This window comes from Equus quagga, chromosome 5, assembly GCF_021613505.1.
Source record: "Equus quagga isolate Etosha38 chromosome 5, UCLA_HA_Equagga_1.0, whole genome shotgun sequence".
Classification (NCBI taxonomy): Eukaryota; Metazoa; Chordata; class Mammalia; order Perissodactyla; family Equidae; genus Equus; species Equus quagga.
The window spans coordinates 15,889,897-15,913,308 of record NC_060271.1 but is presented as its reverse complement, the minus strand read 5'-3'; the positions used below and the strand labels follow the sequence as shown (position 1 = coordinate 15,913,308).

The 23,412-nt window shown below is 37.1% G+C and overlaps 1 protein-coding gene across 11 annotated transcripts in view; it reads left to right on the top strand.

Moving 5' to 3' along the window:
* The window catches only part of CCDC30 (coiled-coil domain containing 30), a 137,214-nt gene that overhangs the window by 27,472 nt on the left and 86,330 nt on the right, over positions 1 to 23,412 (top strand). For all 11 annotated transcript variants that reach the window (XM_046662520.1, XM_046662519.1, XM_046662515.1 and 8 more), the window contains 3 exons: positions 1,463 to 1,534; positions 7,241 to 7,356; positions 9,465 to 9,563. In XM_046662520.1, coding sequence (XP_046518476.1) covers positions 1,463 to 1,534; positions 7,241 to 7,356; positions 9,465 to 9,563 — 287 coding nt within the window. The remainder of the gene's footprint in view (positions 1 to 1,462; positions 1,535 to 7,240; positions 7,357 to 9,464; positions 9,564 to 23,412) is intronic.

Sequence of the window (23,412 nt, the reverse complement as noted above, 5' to 3'; positions counted from 1 at the left end):
CCAAATATATTGTGTGGCCTTTAGTGGATTTTGATTCAAACACATTTTTAACATTTATGAAACAATTGGAAGTTTGAATACTTATTGGATGTTTGTATTAAGGAATCATTGTTAAATTTCCTTATTCTCACATAATGGTATTGAATTGATGTGTACACTTTAGAAAACAATTTGGCAGTTTCTCAAGATGTTAAGTGTAAAATTGTCATGTGACCCAGTGATTCCACTCTTAAGTATCTACCCAGGAGAAATGAAAATGTATGTCCACACAAAGACTGGTAGGTGAATGTTCAGAGCACTATTATTTACCATAGCCAAAAGATAGAAATGACCCAAATGTCCATCAATTGGTGAATGGATGACCAAAATGTGGTGTATCCATTGTGTGCAGAAACTAGTTAACGTAGAAGCCCTGACACTGCCGTCCTTAGAAAGTCCTGCTTGTGCGGTTAGCCCTTGGCCAGCGTCTGGGAACTTGGATTTGGGGAGGGTTCCTGCCATTCCCAACTTATGATAGTGGCTCCCTGTGCCTAAACTATTTGTACAAACAATGTGGTTTATGCTAAAAACCTGCTTTCCTTCTGAGAGTCTGGAATTTTGGTACGTCCTAGGCAGAAAGTGGTGTATATGTGACCAGCCCCCAATAAGAACCATTGACACTCTCTCTAATGAACTTCCCTGCCTGACAACTTTTCACACATATTGTTGGTTTTTGCTGGAGAAAAGACTCTTGGAACTTTGTGCCTGATTTCCTCTGGACTTCGCCCCATGCACCTTTTCTGTGTGATTAGGAATGATCTCCGACAAGATTCTTGTTAGTCCCTTACTTCTGCCAGATTCCTCATCCTGACGTCACAGGAGGCCTGTCAGCCATGTCACTGGTGTTGAGTAGACCACAGGAGGCAAAGTAATAAAACCTGGATTAGAGAACCCAAATCCAATCAACTCCAATGCCCCATGTTCCTTCCCTGTACCATTCTGCCATCCTCATACAATTCTTGAATAGTACCAAAAGTTAGTTCCTGAAATTTTACTAGTTTGCTATGTCTAGCAACTACTAGCAAAATTTTTAATATTGTTAATTGCAGGAATAAATTTAAAGTATTTCTGAGTGTAATTTCTTTTTACTAAACTGGTAGTACCTTGCTTAAAAACTTCCAGCTGTTCCTGTTGTTTACAGTGGTTCAAACTCTTCAGCATAGAATCTGATTAGGGAAATAGGGAACGATAACAAGAAAGATTACAAGGTTAGATGATCAGGGGTAAGGATAAATATAGAGTGACGTAGGAACACTAAGAGGTGAGTCTGGGAAAGCTTCCTGGAGGAGGTGACATTTATGCAGAAACTCAAAGGACAACCATCAGAAAGAAAATGTTCCAAAGAGAGAGAGTCATTTGAAATTTGATTATTACATTAATCACTTGCTCCTTGCACAAATATTTTGTTTCCTTTTTCTTCTAGATTCTGCACTTGAGAAGGCTCAACTAGAAATTGAGAAATTGAAAGGACATTTGATAAAGCTGAAAGAAAATGGTGAGTCATTTTAGCAGATATAATATTTAATAATAATACATTATATAAGCATAGATTCAATAATATTTTAAAATAATAACATTATTTAATAATTATGATAATAATAGTACTACGATCACTATTATTACTGTTTCTACTACCATTACTACCACTTGTTGCCTACTAAGTAAAGTACTTTGCCAGGCACTTTAGATGTATTATCTCAAATTCTCACAACAATTCCAAGTAGTGAGCAGTAGTATTCCCATTTTATAGATAAAGAAACTGAGTCATGGGGGCTGTCCCCGTGGCTGAGTGGTTAAGTTCGCGCACTCTGCTGCAGGCGGCCCAGTGTTTCATCAGTTCGAATCCTGGGCGCGGACATGGCACCGCTCATCAAGCCACGCTGAGGCGGCGTCCCATATGCCACAACTAGAAGGACCCACAACTAAGAATGTACAACTATATACCGGGGGGCTTTGGGGAGAAAAAGGAAAAAATAAAATCTTAAAAAAAAAAAGAAAAAAGAAACTGAGTCATGGCAAAGTTAAGTGAATTATCCAATAGCCATAGAACTTATATATATCTGACTCCAAAACCTGTGGTCAACACAAATAATACATATTTTACTGGGACCACTGAGATTAAGACACTTTATAGTGCATTTAACACCTCACACCTATTTGTTCACTGGGAAACCAACGGTCTTGGAATCAGTGATGAATTAGTTAATCTGATCCTAGCTTGACTAGGTAAAAACGCTGCCAGTTATAAATAATATAATGAAATTTGAATGTTGGAATGGAATGTAACTACAAAAATAATTTAAAATATATTTCCTGGTTTTAAGTAATTCTAAAACTAGGTTTACCCTGTGATATTGTGATTTATAACAAGAAATATATATTTGGTCTTTATCCAGTTCCTGGCACCAAGTTCCTGAAACTCTTGCAGTTTCCTAAGTGATGAGACAGATCAAGTTGTCTTTTGTTATGTTAATGAGGACTTTTGGAAAGCCCCTAAGTAACCACAGGATGGGAGCTGGTTGCCAGGGGAGCCAACCATGTGATTAGTAGGTTGGAACTTTCAGTCCCAACCCCTACTCCCCAACCTCCCCTCTCCAAACTCCCACCCCACTACTCCCACCTCCACCACCTGGGAGGGAAGAAGGGCTGGAGAGTGAGTTCAATCACCAGTGGCCAACGATTTAATCAATCATGCCTATGTATGTAATGAAGGCTTCAGAAAAACCCAAAAGGAGAGGATTCGGAGAGCTTCCGGGTTGGTGAACACATGGAGATTTGGGGAGAGTGGTGCGCTCTGGGAGGGCCAGGAAGCTCCACGCCCCTTTCCCCATACCTTGCCCTTATGCGTCTCTTCTATCTAGCTGTTCCTGAGTTATGTCCTTTTATAACAAACTGATAATCTAGTAGGTAAAATGTTTCTCTGAGTTCTGTGAACTGCTCTAACAAATTAGTTGAATAAGGAGAGGGTCATGAGAACCTCTGATTTATAACGGGTTGGTTAGAAGCACAGGTAACTTGGGCTTGAGATTGGCATCTGCAGTGGAGGGCAGTCTTGTGGGACTGAGCCCTTAGCCTATGGAATCTGATGCTATCTCCAGGTCGATAGCGTCAGAATTGAGTTAAATTGTAGGACAACCAGCTGATGTCTGAGAATTGCTTGGATATGTGGGGGGAAACCCACACACATTGTGATTGATGATGAGGATTTTTAACCCTCCTTTTTGAAAATATATGAATACAATTATAAAATGAACATGACTTTCTTGGTAGTTGGTAGAGGAAGTAAACAAAATCAATAGGGATATAGAAGATCTAATAACACTAGCAACCAGCATGACCTAATTGATAATTATAGAAAACTCCACCAGAAGTAGTACATTCTTTTCAAGTACACATGGGACATTCACAAAGAGAGACCATCCTGGGCCATAAAACAAATTTGTACAGAAGAACTGAAATTATACAATTTATATCCTCTGACCATAATAGGATTAAAATGAAAAGCAATAACAGAAGTATGTTTAGAAAATCCCCCAATATTTGGAAGTTAAATAAGATACTTCTAAATTGCCATGCTTTCAGAGAAAAAAAATTACAAGAGATATTAAAAATATTTTCTATGAATTAATTTGAATGAAAATGAAAACACAACATGTCAGTATTTGTAGGATGCAACTAAGTCAATACTTAGAGGGAAATTTATACCATTTAATGCTTATACGAGAAATCAAGAAAGAACTCAAAATAATCTAAGCTTCTACCTTGGAAACCGAAAATGAGAATAAATTAAATCTAAAGCAAACAAACAAAAAAAAAGGAGATATTAAAAATAAGAGTTGAAGTCAATAAAATTAAAAAGAGAACCACAATAAATTAGTGGAACCAAGAGTTGGTTCTTTGGAAGGATCAATAACATTGGTAAACTTCTAACTAGATTGTTCATGAAAAAATGAGAGAAGACACAAATTACTAATATATGAAATGACAGAGAGAACATTCCCATAGATCAAAAAGATAACAAGGGAATATTTTGAATAATTTTATGACAATAAATTTGATGACCTGGGTGAGATGGATGCATTCCTTGAAAGACACAAACTACCAAACCTCATTCAAAAAAAATAGATAGCCCTAAATCTATCAAAGAAATTGAATATGTAGTTAAAAATCTTCCCAAAAAGAAAACTCCAGGCTCAGACAGCTTCACTGGTGAATTCTAACAAACTTTTAAGGAATAAATAATACTGATTTTACGTAAACTCTCCCAGAAAATTGAAGAGCAAATACTTACCCACTTTTAGGTGGTCCACATCACCTTGATAACAAAACCAAAAGACATTACATTATCCTCATGACCGTAGGAGAACTTGTAAAAAGTACAGAGAGTAAGGAGGAGCTTGTTGGGTAGTAAAAATAAATTGTGTTTATGTAGAGTGGATTGGCTAAATAAGCTACTAAACAGTGGATGCCTTGCGTCTATTAATAAGAATGGTTATATATACACACAGATTTATGTGCACTGACAGGAGCAGATGTGGGTGATATGTTATCAAGCGAAAAAAGCAAGCCATAGAGTACTACATGTGCTATAATATCATTTTGGTTTTTCTTTTTGTAGGGAGTATGTATGTGTGTCCCCCACAGGACTGCTATGAGGTGGTACACACCAATATGGCAGGAAAGTTGTGAAGACACTGGAATCATTTTTGTGTAAATTGTAAATAGCTGCTGCCCTGAGTCTTCCAAGTGTCTCCCACCTACCCTGACTCTCCCAGCTCCTTCCAGCCCCTTGTCTTTCCAGCCACTAAAGGGATGTTCTCTAGAAGTCTGCTCCAAAGCTACATTCTAATAGGTGAGGGTTCATGCTTCCCCAGTTAAATATTTTTAATACAATCGTTGTCTGTATGTTAGGATATGCATATAAATTTTTAAAGAATGTTAACCAAGGGGCCAGGCCCCTGGCCCAGTGGTTAAGTTCGCGTGCTCTGCTGTGGTGGCCCAGGGTTTCACCGGTTCAAATCTTGGACGCGGACATGACACTGCTTGTCAGGCCATGCTGAAGCGGCGTCCCACATGCCGCAACTAGAAGGACCCACAACTAAGAATATACAACTATGTACTGGGGGGCTTTGGGAAGAAAAATGAAAAAAAGAAAAAAAAAGAAGAATATTTACCAAGTATTAACAATATTATTTTGGGTCAGGGTAGTAGATAAGGGTTGGATGAGAATATCCAATTTGAACATAAATGTATAGCTTGATTTTTTCTTTTAACAAAAAGCCCATATTCCATTTGTGACCAGCAAAACAATCCTGGTTTTAGTGACCTATTTAAAATAAGCCATTATTCAACTTTATTTTTAAGATTTGTGAAAATTAAAAATACTGGTAACATCCACTATGGAGAAATGGGCAGTGTCATTGTGAGAATGTAACTTTGTACAATCTTTTTGAAGACTAATTTGGCAGTATCTATTAAATTTTTTAAATGCACGTGTCCTCTGATCCAGCTACCCCATTTCTGAGGATTTATTTTTTGGAAATAGTGTCATAAGTACCTAAAGATTGATGAACAAGGATAATGATTTTAGAATTATTTACAAGAGTAAACATTGGCAACAAACCTAAACCTTCATCAGTAGGGAAAAGTAAAACAAATTATGGCACACTTGGACAGTGGCCTGCTGTGCAGAACAGAACGAGAGAGTGGATAAACAAATTGTGGCGTATTAATAAGGTGGACTAAAGAGTAGAGAGGAACAAATTATTGATACAATGCAGATGAGTCCCAAAAATATGTAGTGAGCAAAGAAGCCTGACACAAAAAAACATGTATTATTATAAGATCCCATTTATATGAAAATCAAGAAGAAGCAAAACTAGTCTATGGTGACAGAAGGTAGAAAGTGGTTGTGGGGGTGGGTGGGAGTAGAGGACTGACTGAAAGGGACGTGAGGGAGCTTTATGGGGTGATAGACATGTTCTGTATCTTTTTGGAGGGGAAGTTCACAGGTATATAAAATAGTCAAAGTTCATTGAACTGAACACTTAAGATACATTTATATTGTATATAAATTATTTGTATTATTATTATATATAAACTATTATATTTTACATAATTTATACCTCAATTAAAAAGTAGTTCCAAGTGAGAAATGGAAAATGACCATAAAGATTGTCCTGTAAAGATAGCCATGATATCTTCACAAGTGGTAGGGTTGCACGCAGTGTTGTACAGCATTGTTTAAAGTTTTAAAAACTTACATGGGCAAAAGGTAGGACAAATCTTGCCCTCCATGTATACATATATATATGGATATGGATAGTGAGTGATTTTTTTTCTCTTTTGTGTGTTTTCAACATTTTTCAAATTAAAAGAATTTACATACTAAGGAGGGAAAAAAGAGGGTAGCAAGGGAGAAAAAAGAAAAAGAAACAATTAATGCAAGTTAAAAACACAACAGGGAATGAAGAAGGAAAGCAAAGGAGACTTTAAAGCAGCGAAAGAAAAATAAGAGAAACCTAAGTGAAAAATCACTGAAAAGAAACAGCTACAAATTCAGGAAAGTCACAGGCAGCGAGTTTGCACTATGGAAACTTTGATGAGAGCTAGAAAGAGCAGGTCTTAACGTGAGGTGCTAAGCTGAGAGTGGACTAACATTCTATGGGCAAGTGCTACAGGCAAAAAGATGGTTTTGATGAAGTAAGTTGATTTCACTTGGAAAATCTGCCCATTTACTCCTCCCAGTCACTACGTCAGTCATCTGGGGGGGCCCTGCTGTCAGCGAGTGGAAGAACGTATCTAGGAGTCTATGAGGTGTGTAAGACAGACAGGACCACAAGGAAGCCACGAAGATAATTTTCTCAGTCATTTAACTTTTAGAAGATAGCCTCAACTGTTTTAAAATTCCAGGTCCTGGAAGAACTTCTACTGCTGGAAACCCTACTCTCAAAAAGTCCAACTCGTTAGTCTGGTGTGAGAAATAAAAAAAACATTCTATTCTGTTTCATTAGGTTGGTAGAATATTCCAGGGCTGGACTTGAGAGTCTAGCAGCTCCCCTTTGCAGGGAATCGTGTATGTGGAGTCGTGGTAGGACTGAAGAAAAGGGCAGGAAATAGCATATCCTTCGTTTTTAAGAGTTAGTGCCCTCAAATTAAAACTTTGATCTGGTTGAGTGAACTGTGCTCTTCTCTGTTTTAGGTTCAATTGACTTACAGAAAGCAAAGGAACATAATAAGAGACTGGATGAGGAAATCCTGGCTTTAAGGAATCGCGTTCGATCACTTGACTCAGAAAAGAAAGAGCTTGGAGAAGTGGTAAGTTGTTTAGTTTGTTCTTAGAATGTATTTAAATGTGTATAGGAGAACGATCAGCAGTAGAGTGACATAGATATACATCACCTACTGGTTATCAGTGAGGGCGGACACTGGTGGTGATAGCATCCCACGTAGATACCATACTTTGCCCCGGATACCTTCTATCAGTATTTATATTTTATACATTTTAACTACCTTTGCTAAACAGTAATGTTATTGCTATTGTGTCAGTTTAGGATCTTTTCTTTTCTTTCTTTCTTTCTTTCTTTCTTTTTTTTTTGCTGAGGAAGTTTGGCCCTGAGCTAACATCTGTTGTCAATCTCCCTCTTTTTTGCTGAGGAAGATTTGCCCTGAGCTAACATCTGTGCCTATCTTCCTCTATTTTGTATGTGGGATGCTGCCACAGCATGGCCACTGCTGAGTAGTGCATGTCTGCGCCCAGGAACCAAACTCGGGCTGCTAAAGCAGAGCACGCCAAACTTAACCACTAGGCCACTGGGGCTGGCCCAGGATCTTTTCTTTTTAATAAAGATTTAGATAATAGTTTATACTTAACACATTTACCAAAGACAAATTATTACTCTATTATATTGGATAAGTTTGAGATTATTAATGATAAACCCTTAGTTGTATTACATTTTTGAGCCATTTCTTCTTAGCAATATATTGATTTTTTTTTTTTTTAAAGATTTTATTTTTTCCTTTTTCTCCCCAAAGCCCCCCGGTACATAGTTGTGTATTCTTCATTGTGGGTTCTTCTAGTTGTGGCATGTGGGACACTGCCTCAGCGTGGTCTGATGAGCAGTGCCATGTCCGCGCCCAGGATTCGAACCAACGAAACACTGGGCCGCCTGCAGCTGAGCGCGCGAACTTAACCACTCGGCCACGGGGCCAGCCCCAGCAATATATTGATTTTTAATATGTACTTCCAAGTTCTGGGTATGTTATATCTCTTTTCAATTTCACTTTATATTCATTTCATAATCATATCTCTAGTATCTAACACTCCTGGCATATATACTAAGCGCTCAAGAAATTTTGTTGCAAGAAGGAATAAAAACCCATTAGGATAGCTATTATCAAAATAATAGAAAATAACAAATGTTGATGAGGATATGGAGAAATCGGAAACCCTTGTGTATTGTTGGTGAGAATGTTAAATGGTACAACCACCATGGAAAACAGTATGGCACTTCCTTTAAAAAGTGAACATAGAGTTACCTTATGATCCAGCAATTCTGCTTCTGGGTATATACCCAAAAGAATTGAAAGCAGGGACTCAGGGATATTTGTGCACTTACGTTCATAGCAGTGTTATTCACAATAACCAAAAGGTTGAAGCAACCCAAGTATCCACTGACAGATGAATGGATAAACAAAATGTGGTATATGCATGCAATGGAATATTATTCAGCCTTAAAGAGGAAGGAAATTCTGACATACGCTGCCGCATGGATGAAGCTTGAAGACATGCTAATCAAATAAGCAAGTCACAAAAGGACAAATAGTGTATGATTCCACTTAAATGAGGTACCTAGAGTAGTCAAAATCCTAGAGTCAGAAAGTAGAATGGTGGTTGCCAGCAGATGGGCTCAAGAGCAGGAAGCGGAGTTATCGTTTAATGGATGTAGAGTTTGAGCTTTGCAAGATGAAAAGAATTCTGGAGATGGATGGTGGTGATGGTTGTACAACAATATGACTGTGCTTAATGCTACTGGACTGTGCACTTAAAAATGGGTAACATGGTAAATTTTGTGTATATTTTATCATAATTTAAAAAATGCAATCATAAGAAAGAATGAATACACAAAGACTGTTCAAGTTCTTCAAGTTTAGTCTTTGTAAATTTATATATCTAACATAAATATGTATATATATATGCGAGATAAAGTTCAGGAAGGATAAATCCCAAACAGTGTTATTTCTGAAAAAGGGGAAGGGATTGTGGGGTAAAGTTATATGAAGGAAAATATCACTTTTTACTCTATATTCCTGTTTTGTTTGAATTTTTTACAGGTAGAATGTATTCATATATTACCTATATATTTTTAAAACAAAGCAGTGCACCCCCCAACAACTTTTGTATTTAAAATGCTTTTGCATTTAAGGTCGAAAGACTTAAAGGAGAGATTGGTGAATCTCCAGAGAATAAGCAACTTGGAAACCTCTCCCCTGGAAAAACTGTGGGTGCTGAACAGAGAACACAGGTAGGTTAATGTTCTGTTCTTTCTGATTTCTTATTTTTAACTGAGTCCCATTTTTCCCAAGTACACCAGAGCAGTTGGTGCTAGTCATTTGCTACTCTCCTCTTATTGCCTGTCTGTTTCTATTGCTCACCAGTTAGAGTGGAGGAAGAAATTGGGGTACAGAGGATGTGTTTCTGTTCACTTCTTCCCCACAGGGAGCAAGTAATATGAAGCATGTAATGGATTGTTTCTTTTTAAAAAAAGAGAATCTTGCAAAGATACAACCAATATGAGCATTTTTAATCACCAAAATGGAGTTGATTCATAGAATTGATCAATGGCGGGGAGTGGCGAGCGGGAACCACACTGAACATAATAAGATACTATAGAGAGTGAATAAGGTTCAGGCTCCAGCAGGTACAGTGTCTAGTCTTTCAGCGTAATCAGCCTCTGAAGTGGTGGGCAAAGTGATCAAACACAAGACAGATGGAGGCAAGAGCCTCGTGTTTTAGAGCGGGCTGTTTCAGACAATCAGGTGAAGGAGCTAAACTGGTTTTGGGTGGCCTTTCCTCTCACATGCCTAAGATGAGTGACAGCCCTTGTTGCCGAGGGATCTCCTTCACCAGAGCTTGTTTTTACTGGAACTCCCTGGGCTCCATGCCCCAGACCTCTTAGATATCAAGGAAATTGTAGCCACAGAATTTCTTGGGTCCCCATCCAAGGACCTAGTATCCTTCCTGTCTTCCAGCCCCCTTGTAGGTAAATAATATATTTTTGTAGGAAGGAAGGAAGGGAGGAAGAAAGGAAAGAAGGAATTTATAGGCAGGATTTCAGTTAACTTTTACCGCAATTATTCCCAAAGAACCCAGTGGTGCTCTAATTTAAAGCAAGTAACCATTTTTGTTAGTTTCTTATTTATCCTTCCAATATTTCTTTACTCAAATACAAGCAATTTCTTTCTTTCTTTCTTCCTTCCTTCCTTCTTTCTGTCTTTCTTTCTTTCCCTAAAATGCTCCTGGAGATCCTTCCATAACATACAAGAGATCTCCTCATTCTGTAGAGCCGTCTAGCATTCTATTGTGTGGACGGACTGTAATTTATTTAACCAGTCTCCTGTTGATGGACACTTGGGTTGTTCCCAGTCTTGTGCATATATGTACACAGGTGTTTCTGTAGGATAGATTCACAGAAATGGGATTGTAGGGTTAGAAGGTAGATGCATTTGTAATTTTGGTAGATATTGTCAGATACTACTGAGTGGAAATTGTACCATTTTCCTCTCTCATCAGCCGTGTATAAGAAAGCCAGTTTCTTAAAAAATTCATCAACCAAATGTATTGTCAAACTTTTATATTTTTACTAAATGATAGGTGAGAATGAGTATCTCAGTGTAGTTTTAATTTTCATTTATCTATTTATAGTGAGATTGAATATTTCTCATAGGTTTAAAAATTATTTGTATTTCTTTTGCAAAATTAACTTTATTGAAATATTTAATACACTATAAGCATACATGTTTTAGGAGTGGAGTTCAATGAGCTTTGACAAATGCATACATCTGAATAACCACAATCACTGCAATCAAGAAAGAAAACATTCATTAGCCAGAAAGTTCCCTCCCCCTTTGCCATCAATTTCCCCTACTCCACCACTTTCTATTACCATACCTGTTCTGGAATTTCAAATAAATAGAATCGTCTAGTATATACTCTTTTGCGTTTGGCTTTTTTCACTTCAAATAATTCTTTTGAGATTTATCCATGTTGTTGCCTGTATCAATAGTTCATTTTTTATATTGCTGAATAATATTCCTGTACATGAATATACCATAAATTGTTTATCCACCCACTAGTTGATAGACAATCAGGTTGTTTCCAGGTTTTGACTGTTAGGAATAAAGCTGTTACTAGGATTCATATATCAGTCTTTGGGAGTTTTTTTTTCCTCTTGGATAAATACCTGGTAATGGAATTACTGAGTCATAGAGTAAGCGTATGTTTAATTTTATGAGAAACCGCCAGACTTTTCCAAAGTAGTTGTACAATTTTACATTCCTACCAACAATGGTATGGAGGTTTCCATCACTCCTTATCTTCACCAACATTGTTATTGTCAGTCTTTTTAATTCTAGCTATTCTAGTAGGGATGTAGTGGTATCTCATTGTGGTTTTAATTTGACTTTTGAGAGTGTCTAATGACAGTGAGTATGTTTTGATGTACCCATTGGCCGTTTGTATATGTTCTTTTATAAAACATCTGTTCAAATATTTTGCTCATTTTTAGTTATATGTATGCCTTATATTGAATTGTAAGAATTCTTTATATATTTTGGATACCAGTCATTCATTAGATATATGTATTTCAGATATTTTCTCTCAGTCTATGGCTTGTCTTTTTTCCTTTTCTTAACAGTGTTTTAGGTAGTGTTTTTAAATTTTGATGGAGCCCAATTCATCAGTGTTTTCTTTTATGAATTTATGATAGGACACAAAAAGAAATGTTTAGCTAACATCTAAGAAATCTTTGTCTACACCAAGGTCACAAAATATTTCTCTTATCTTTTCTTCTAAAGGTCTAATAGTTTTACCTTTTATGTTTAGGTTTATGATCCATCAGAAATAATTTTTGCATATCGTGTGAGGTAAGGGTTAAGTTTCATCTATTTCCAGATGAATATCCACTTATTCCAGAACCGTTTACTGAAAGTAGAGTTATTTCCTTATTGAATACCTTTGATACCTGTATTAAAAATCAATTATGCAGGTCTATTTCTGAACTCTATTCTCTTCTGTTAATCTATATGTTTGTTCTTAGGATAATAGCATGCTGTCATTTTATTGTAAGTCTTGAAATCAGAAAGAAAACATATCCAATTTTGTTTTTCTTTTCCAAAATTGTTTTGGCTATTCAAGGTCCTTTGCATTTTCGTATACATTTTAGAATCAACTTGTCAATTTTGACAAAAATGCCTGGCTAGGATTTTGACCGGGATTGCATTGAATCTTCAGATTGCTTTAGGGAAAATTGATATTTTAGCAATACTGAGTGCTCCAATGTGCACGGTCTATCTTTCCATTTATTTGTGTCTTCTTTAATTTATCTCAGCAACGTTTTGTAGTTTTCAGCACACAGATTTTACACGTTTAATTAAATTTGTTCTGTTTAAAAATTGAAATATAATTTACACACCATAGAATTCACCCTAAGTATACAATTCAGTGTTTTTTAGTATATTCACAAAGTTGTGCAATTATCACCACTATCTAATTCCAGAACATTTTCGTTACCCCAGAAAGAAGCCCCATACCCATTAGCAGTCATTCCTCAATCCTCCAGCCCCCCAGCCCTTGGTGACCACTAATCTACTTTTTATCTCTTTGAATTTGCCTATTCTGTACATTTCATATAAATTGGATCATATAATACATGGCCTCTTGCATCTGGCTTCTTTCACTTAGCATAATGTTTTCAAGATTTAACCATATTGTAGCATGAACCAGTACTTTATTCCTTTGTATGGCAGAATAATATTCCATTGTATGGCTATATACACATTTTCACTTTTCATTCATCAATTGATGGACATTTGGTAGTTTCCACCTCGGTGCTATTATAAATAGTGCTGCTGTGAACATTCATGTACAAATGTTTGTGTGGACATGTTTTCATTTCTCTTGGTTATGTACCTTGCGTGGAAAAGCTAGATCATATGTTATTTCTGTGTTTAACCTTCTGAAGAACTGCCAGATTATTTTCCAAAGCACCTGCACCATTAGACATTCCCATCAGCAGTGTACGAAAGTTCCCATTTCTCCACTTCTTTACCAACATTTGTTATATTCTGTCTTTTTTATTATAGCCATCCTAGTGGGTGTGAAAATGTATCTCAGTGTAGTTTTGATTTGCATTTCCTGAATGACTGATGATATTGAGCTTCTTTTCATGTGCTTATCGGCCATTTGTATATCTTCTTTGGAAAATGTCTATTCAAATCCTTTGCCTTTTTTTTTTTGCTGAGGAAGATGCTAACATCTGTTGCCAATCTTCCTCTTTTTGCTTGCGGGAGATTGTTGCTGAGCTAACATCAGTGCCAATTTTATTCTATTTTGTATGTGGGACACCACCATAGCATGGCTTGATGAGTGCTGTGTAGGTCCGCGCCCGGGTTTCAAACCGGTAAACCCTGGGCTACCAAAGTGGAGCATGCAAACTTAACCACTACACAACCAAGTTAGCCCCTTAATAGAGTTATTTGTCTTTTTATTGTTGAGTTGCAAGAGCTCTTTATATGATTTGTTTATTAGTCTCTCTTATGGACGGAATTGTGAACCACCCAAAATATGTTAAAGTTGCAACCCCCCGTACCTGTGAAGGTAATCTCATTTGGAAATAGAGTCTTTGCAAATGTAATTAAGTTAAGATAAACTCATTAGGATGGGCTCCAACCCAATATAACTGGTGTGCTTATAAGAGTAAACGCCATGTGAAGATAGAGACACACAGGGAGTGCCATGTGATGACAGAGCCAGAGATTGGAGTGATGCAGCTGTAAGCCAAAGAACACCAAGAATTGATGGCCACCTCTAGAAGCTAGGAGGAGACAAGGAAAGATTGTACCCAGAGTCTCAGAGGGAATATTGCCCTGCTGACACCTGGATTTCGGAGTTCTAGCCTCCAGAACTTGAGAGAATACATTTCTGTTGTTTTAAGCTGCCTGGTTTGTGGTGCTTTGTTTTGGCAGCCCTAGGAAACTCACACAGATTTTGGCCTCACAAAGTGAGATGCTTGGATACAAATGCCTAAAACTGTAGAGGTGGCTTTGGAATTGTGTTATGTGTAGAGGCTAAAATAATTTTGAGGTGCTAGATAGAAAAGGCCTAAGTTGCCTTGAAGAGACTGTTGGTATAAATATGGACCTTAAAGGCAGTTCAGGTGAGAGCTGAGAAAGAAGTGAGAACTATAGGGAAAGCTTCTATCATCTTAGAGAATTCATGGATTGCCATGGACAGAATATTGCTAGAAATATGAACATTAAAGGTGCTTCAGGTGAGTCCTCAGACAGCAATGTTATTGGACTCTGGAGAAAAGGTGATACTCGTTATAAAGTAGCAGAGAACTTGGTTGAATTATGTTTTACCTCTGGGTAGAAAGTGAAACCTGTAAGTGATGAACTTAGATATTTAGCTGAGGTGATTTCCAAACAAAACACATAAGGTGTGGCCTGGTTTATCCTTATTGCTTGTGGTAAAATGTGAGAGGAAAGAATAAATTGAGGAATAAACTGTTGATAAAAAAGGAATGAACACCTGATGTTACAAGCCCCATAAGACACTGTTATTATTTTTGCTTTAGTCTATTATCTTTTAAGGGGATTTTTTAATGGAAAAAAGAGTCTTTCATATTTAAACACATATTAACCATTTCTAGAGCTCATCGTTACTCTGTATGGATCCATGTTTCCTTCTGGTACCCTACTTCTTCAGCCTGAGGAACATGATTTAATATTTCTTTTAGTGCAGATCTACTAGTCTTTGTTTTACTTTCTTCCTTCTTTCCTGTTTTGTTTTGTTTTGTTTTTGAGGAAGATTAGCCCTCAGCTAACATCTGCCACCAATCCTCCTGTCTTTTTTTCTGAGGAAGACTGGCCCTGAGCTAACATCTGTGCCCATCTCCCTCTACTTTATATGTGGAAAGCCTGCCACAGCATGGCTTGATAAGTGATGCCCTGTCCGCACCTGGGATCTGAACCGGCAGACCCCAGGCCACCAAAATGGAACATGTGAACTTAACCGCTGTGCCACCAGGCAGGCCCCTTTCCTTTTTTTTAACCATGGTAAAATACGTGTAACAGAAAATTTACCATGTTAACTATTTTTGAGTTACAGTTCAGTGATATTAAGAACATTTATGTTATTGTGCAACCATTACCACCATCCACTTTCAGAACTCTCTTCATCTTGTAAAACTGAAACTCTATAGCTATTAAACAATAACTCCTCATTCGGCTCTTTGCCCTCATTCCCTGGCAACCACCATTCTACTTTCTGTCTCCATGATTTCGACTACTCCAGGTCCCTCATAGAAGTGGAATCATACTCTATTTGCCCTTTTGTGGCTTGCTTATTTCTAGCATAATGTCTTCAAGTTTCACCCATGTTATGGCATATGTCAGAATTTCATTCCTTTTCAAGGCTGAATGATATTCCATTGTACGTATATACCACATTTTGTTTATCTATTCATGCATCAGTGGACACTTGGGTTGCTTCCACATTTCAGCTATTGTGAATAATGCTTCTAGAGACGCAAGTGTACCAATATCTGTTCAAGTTCCTGCTTTCATTTCTTTTGGGTATATTCCTAGATGTGGAATTGCTGGATCATATGGTAATCCTCTGTTTAATTTTGTTGAGAAAACACCATACCATTTTCCACAATACCTGCAACATTTTACATTCCCACCAACAGTGGACAAGTATTTCAATTTCTTGAAATCCTCGCAACACTTGTTCTTTTCTGTTTTTTTGCCGGTAGCTATGCTAGTGAGTGTGAGGTAGTATCTCATTGTGGTCTTGATTTGGGTTTCCCTAGTAATTAATGATGTTGAGCATCTTTTCATCTGCTTATTGACATTTAGATATCTTTGTTGGAGAAATACCTATTTAAGTCCTTTGCTCATTTTTTAATTAGGTTGTTTGTTTTTATGTTGTCGAATTTTAGGAATTCTCTATATGTTCTGTTTATATTAATCCCTTATCACATATATAACTTGCAAATATTTTTTCCCATTCCATAGGTTGCCTTTCACTCTGTTGATAGTATCCTTTGATGCACAAAATTTTTAATTTTCATGAAGTCCAGTTTGTCTCATTTTCCTTTTGTTGCCTGTGTCTTTGATGTCATATCCAAGAAATCATTGCCAAATCCAATGCTGTGAAGCTTTTCTCCTGTTTCTAGAAGTTTATAGTTTTAGGTTTTACATTTAAGCCTTTGATGCATTTTGAGTTAATTTTTATATGTGCTGTTAGATAAGGGTCCAACTTCATTCTTTTGCGGGTGGATGTCCAGTTGTCTCAGCATCATTTGTTGTAAAGACTGTCCTTTTCCCACTGAATGGTCTTGACACACTTGTCAAATCATTTCACCATATATGCGAAGATTTTTTTCTGGGCTCTGTGTTCTTTTGGGTTTTTTTTTAGATTTTATTTTTCCTTTTTCTCCCCAAAGCCCCCCGGTACACACTTGTACATTTCTAGTTGTGGGTCCTTCCACTTGTGGCACATGGGACCCCACCTCAGCATGGCCTGACGAGCGGTGCCATATCCACGCCCAGGATCCGAACCGGCGAAACCCCGGGCCACTGAAGTGGAGCGCACGAACTTAACCACTCAGTCATGGGGCCAGCCCCTGGGCTCTGTGTTCTATTCCGTCGATGTCTATGTCTGTCTTTATGCCAGTACCACACTTGTTTGACTACTGTAGCTTTGTAGTAAGTTTTAAAATCTGGGAGTGGGAGTCCTTCAGCTTTGTTCTTCTTTTTTAAGATGGTTTGGGCTATTTGGCATTCCATATGCATTTTAGGATGAGTTTTTCTATTTCTGCAAAAAATGTCATTGGGATTTTGATAGGGATTGCATTGAATCTATAGGTCACTTTGGGTAGTATTGACATCTTAACAACATTAAGTATTTCAAGCCATGAACATGGGATGTGTTTCCATTTGCTTATTTCTTCCAGCAATGTTTTGTAGTTGTTTTTTCTTTTAAAGATTTTATTTTTCCTTTTTTTCTCCCAAAGCCCCTTGATACATAGTTGTGTATTTTCAGTTGTGGGTCCTTCTAGTTGTGGAATGCCGCCTCAGCATGTTTTGATGAGCAGTGTCACGTCCGCACCCAGGATTTGAACTGGTGAAACCCTGGGCCACCAAAGCAGAGCACAGGAACTTTAACCACTCAGCTACGAGGCGTGCCCCTTTTTGTAGTTTTCATTGGACAAGTCTTTCACCTCCTTGGTTAAGTTAATTCCTAAGTATTTTATTCTTTTTGATGCTACTATAAATAGAACCATTTTTATAATTTCCTGTTCAGATTGTTCATTGTTAGTATCTTGAAGTACAACTGATTTTTGTGTGTGTTGACTTTGTATCCTGCTACTTGGATGAATTTATTTATCTTTTCTAAGAGTTTATGGAATCCTTAAGGTTTTCTACATATAAGATCATATCTTCTACAAACAGAGATAGTTTTACTTCTCCCTTCCAATTTGGATGCCTTTTATTTACTTTTCCTTGCTAAATTGCTCTGGCTAGAACTTTTAGTACTATATTGAATAGAAGTAGGGTACCAGGACATCCTTGCTTTCCTCCTGATCTTAGAGGAAAAGGTTTCAGTTTTTCATAAACCTTTTATTATGTTGAGGTAGTTTCCTTCTAATTCTAACTTATAGAGTGTTTTTTTTTAATCATGAGAGGGTGTTGAATTTTGTCAAATGCTTTTTATGCATCAATTGAGGTGATTGTGCAGTTTTTTTCTTTTATTCTGTTAATGCGGTGTACTACATTGATCAATTGTCTTATGTTGAACCATCTTTGCATTCCAGGAATAAATCTCACTTGGTCATGGTATATAATCCTTCTAATATGGTGCTGGCTTTGTTTTGCTAGTATTTTGTCGAGGGTTTTTGCATCGCTGTTCATAAGGGATATTAGTCTGTAGTTTTCCTGTAGTGTCGTTGTCTGGCTTTGGTATCAAGGTACTGCTGGCTGCATAGGATGAGTTAGAAGTGTCTCTTCCCTTTCCAGTTTTGGGAAAAGTTTGAAAAGGATTGGTGTTAGTTATTCTTTAAGTATTTGGTAGAATTCACTAGTGAAGCCATCAGGTCCACGGCTTTTCTTTGTACAGAAGATTTTTGATTACTGATTACTCCTTACTGGTGCATAGGTATATTCAAAACTTCTGTTTCTTTGTCTTCCAGTCTGTGTTGGTTTTGTGTTTCTAGGAATTTGTCCATTTCATCTAGGTTGTTTGGTTTTTTGGTGTAAAATTGTTCAGAGTACTCTCTTATAATCCTTTTTATTTCTGTAGAATCAGTGGTAATGTCCCCACTTTCAATTCTTCTTTTAGTAATTTTAGTCTTCTCTTTTTTTTCTTAGTCATTTTAGCTAAAGTTTTGTCAATTTTGTTGATCTTTTCAAAGAACCAACTTTTGGTTTCACTGATTTTCTATGTTTTTCTATTCTCTATTTTATCTCTGCTCTAACCTTTATTATTTCTTTTTACTACCTTTGAATTTAGTTTGTTGTTCTTTTACTAGTTTCTTAAATTGTAAAGTTAGGTTGTTGATTTGAGATATTTCTTGTTCTTTAACGTAAGCATTTATAGCTATAAATTTTCTCCTTGGCACTGCTTTCATTGTATCCCATAAGTCTTGGTATGTTGTGCTTTCAGTTTCATTCATCCCTAAGTATTTCCTAATTTCTCTTGTGATTTCTTCTTTGATCCATTGGTTGTTTAAGAATGTGTTGTTGAAATTTCCACAAAACATGAATTTTTCAGTTTTCCTTCTGTTATTAATTTCTAACTCTATCCCATTGTGGTCTGAGAAGATACTTGGTATGATATCTGTCTTTTTAAATCTAGTAAGTCTTAGTTTGTGGTTTAAGAGATGGTCTATTCTAAAGAATGTGCTGTGTGCACTTGAGAAGAATGTCTATTCTGTTGTCGTTTGAGTAGAGTGTCCTGTATATGTCTGTTATAACTTATTAGTTTATTGTGTTGTTCAAGTCCTCTATTTCCTTACTTACTTTATATCTGGTTGTTTTATCCATTATTGAGAGTGGGGTATGATGTCTTTGGCCCTTTTTATAGAACTGTCTATTTCTTAATTCAATTCTGCCAATTGTTGCCTTATATATTTTTGTTGGTTACTAGGTATATAAATATTTATAATTATTATATCTTGTTGCTGTATTAAAACTTTTATTAATATATAATGTCCTTCTCTGTCTCCTGTAATCTTTTTTGATTTAAACCTATTTCATCTGATATTAGTTTAACCACTCCTGCTCTCTTTTGGTTACTATTTGCATGGAAAAAAATTTTTATCCTTTCACTTTCAAGTGAATCTCTTGTAGCCAGTATATAGTTGGATCACGTTCTGTTTTTATCCATTCTGTTAGTGTTTGCCTTTTGATTGGAGAGGTTAATCCCTTTACATTTAAAGTAATTATTAAAGTTCTTCTGTCATTTTGCCATGTGTTCCTATGTTTCTTGTAGATTTTTGACCCTCATTTCTTGTATTACCATTTTTCTTGTATGTAGTTGATTTTTTCTGTAAACATCTGAATTCCCTTTTCATTTCCTTTTGAGTACACTCTATAACTATTTTCTTTGTGGTTACCATAGGGATTACATTTAACATGCTAAAGTTATAACACTATAATTTGAATTTATGCCAAATTAACTCCAATAATATGCAAAAACTCTACTCATTTACAGCTCTGTCCCCATCCCTTTCAGTTATTGATGTCACAGAATTACATCTTTGTATATTGTGTGTTGAAAAACATGAACTAATAATTGCTTTTTAAAATGCATTAGGGGACCAGCCCTGTGGCTGAGTGGTTAAGTTTGTATGTTCCAATTCGATGGCCCAGGGTTTCACTGGTTCAGATCCTGGGCACAGACCTAGCACAGCTCATCAAGCCATGCTGAGGCAGCGTCCCACATAGTAGAACTGGAGGGACCTACGACTAGAATATACAACTATGTACTGGGAAGCTTTGGAGAGAAGAAGAAGGAAAAAAAAAAGATTGGCAATAAATGTTAGCTCAGAGCCAATCTTTGAAGAAAATGCATTAGTCTCTTAAATTATGTAGAAACCAAAATGTGGAATTAGAAACCAAAGTTACAATAATATTAGCTTTTAGACTAATAATAATTATTTATTTGTTTGTTTGTTTGTTTGTTTGTTTACTTATTTTTTGAGGAAGATTAGCCCTGAGCTAACTACTGCCAGTCCTCCTCTTTTTGCAGAGGAAGACTACCCCTGAGCTAACATGTGTGCCCATCTTCCTCTACTTTATATGTGGTGTGCCTACCACAGCATGGCGTGCCAAGCAGTGCCATGTCCACACCCAGGATCTGAACCAGTGAACTCTGCACCACCAAGAAGCGGAACATGCGAACTTAACCATTGCGCCACCGGGCCAGCCCCTAGACTAATAATAATTTTTTAAAACATTGTATTAGTCTCTTAAATCATGTAGAAAATGAAAAGTGGAGTTTCAAATTATTGTTACAATAATACTGGCTTTTGTAATTGCTCATGTATTTACCTACAAGATCTTTATCTCTTCATATGGCTTTAAGTTACTGTCTGGCATCTCTTCATTTCACCCTGCAGGACTCCCTTTAAGATTTCTCACAGGGCAGGCCAAGTGGTAACATGCTCCCTCAGCTTTTGCTTATCTACAAATGTCTTAATTTCTTCCTCACTCTTGAAAGGACAGTTTTGCTAGATACAGGATTCTTGGTTGACAATTTTTTGTCTTTTAGCATTTTGAATATATAAGTTCATTGCCTTCTAGGCTCCAAAGTTTCTGATGAGAAATCTGCTGATAATCTTATTGAGGATCCCCTATATGTGTTGAGTCACTTCTCTCTTGCTGCATTCAAGATGATCTCCTTGCCTTTGATTTTCAATAGTTTGGTTATAATGTGTCTCAGTGTGGGTCTCTTTGAGTTCATCCTTCTTGCAATCACTGGAAACTTCTTGGATATTTGTATTCATGTCTTTATCAAATAGCCATTTTCTTTTGTCTTTGACAGTGACCATGATTGTGGCCTATTCCTTGTTCTATCATCCATGTATCCTGAAGGAGGCTCCTCTGGGAAGCAGGCACCAAGACGAACTTAGACTTGCAAAAGAGTATTGGGGGTGATACCTGAGAAGAATAAAAGGAAGGAGCAGACATGGGCAGGCAGAGCCTTCAGATTGTGATGCAGGTCTGACATCTGTTAAAGAAGAGAGAAAAGGAAGGAAGATTGGATAGGAAGAGTCTCAGACTGTAGTGAAGCTCTGAGAAGTCTCACACAGCCCAATAGGGCACTTTGGCACAATGATAACCTGTGGAGGAATTACACGTTAGCCAGAAATGTCCAGGACCTAATATCCCCACCTGCTCAGTCATTCACTGGAGGCTGCCTGGGAAGTGTGGCAAGTTCTTTCTTGAAGGGAGATATGACACTCTGTGGCCCTCTATATCACGGAATTCTTGACAATAGAGAAGATCCTTGGAGAATAACTGGTTAATCTACCTCCCTCTTAGATAGATGTTATCTGTGACATTCTAGATAAATAAACATCTGTCTTATCTTAAAAGACATTCAGAAAAGAAGATCATACAGTTCCCTAATGTTTAATATTAAGTATGAGAAATTTTTTCCTGTGTCTAATCTCAATCCTCTAGGCTGTGGTACAAACTGGTTTTCTTTTCCTTGTCATCAAGACTTGAAATGTATGTGTATTTCTGAAATAATAAAGCTTTATACTGACTCTCAATGATCCTTTCACTTACTGCATCCCACATAAAGCCAGTGGGAATGGACTAATGAGGAACATTGTAAGTAAGTGTTTCTTCTCTTTAAACCTGTTTACGAGTAGAAGTCTATAAAACTAGAAAAGGTACTCAGTGAATAAGTAATTAATTATAGTTAAATGACCTTTTAAAGTCATTTCCTGGGGAAAGAGGATGAAGCTAAATAGATTTTCGCCTTCAAAGTTCTCTCTCGATCTTTCACAGAGAAAAATACCACCTCAAGTTTCCTTGATTGTGTTTGTGTTTAGCAGACAGGCAATAGTGATATCACTAAATTAACTATTAATTAAATATTCACTATAGGATGATTCTCAGCAGAGGAATTAAGTGAACTGATTGCTATAATCAGTAGGTAAGGTGTACAGCCCTTTCCTATGAGCTTGTTTCCAGATCTTGCCCTACTGCCTTTCCTACTTGCTTTCCTTGGTGTGAATCTTGGACTTTTAGATGGGCACTCCAGTGCCTCATGCAGTCCTTCCTGATCTCTGACTACTTTGTTTTCTGTTTCGTGCAAAAAGAAAATGAAAGGATGGAAACTAAAATTTGAGTGCCTATAATATTGTAATGACTCTGCTGGGGATTTAACGGATTCATTAAATGTTAACGGAAATTAGAAGAGGTAGGTATTGTTCACCATGCTTTACAGATTAGGAAACCAACACCACAAATTCATAAATGTGGAAGTCGAGATTTCAAATTTCAACTGACTACAAGACCCACGTTTTTGCCGCTGTGATTTTCAGACTGTCTCAGGATCCTGCTGTTCCGCAGACGCAAATCTCTAGATCTCCTACCTCCACAGCAACCACAGAAGCCACTAGTTCTGGGCACTTTGGAGACAGTTTCCTCATAAGAATTCTTTTGAAAATAAAAGGGAGGGGAGAGTCCTGTGACTTAAGACAAATAATTTAGAAAACCACGCCCTTAAATCAAGCAGGCTCCTCAAATGTGACTGTGTTCCTTACCCATTGCTACACTAGACAGATCATCTTAGTGCTGCCAGTCTGTGTATCCTCAGAGAAAAGGCTTAAAATAGAAGAAGTGCTAATGTGTCTGGCAGGAATGAGAACAGCCACGATATATTGAGCATCTGTCACCTGCCATGATTTGTTCTAGGCACTTTACAAACATACTCGCGTGTAATCCCTTTTCCAGCCCTCCCCAAGGTAAGTAGGACTATTACCATTTCATATTTGAGAGAACCTAAAGGAATTTGACCAAAGTAAGAGGGAGAGCCAGGAGTTGATCCAGGTTTGTCTGCCCTAGAGCTCA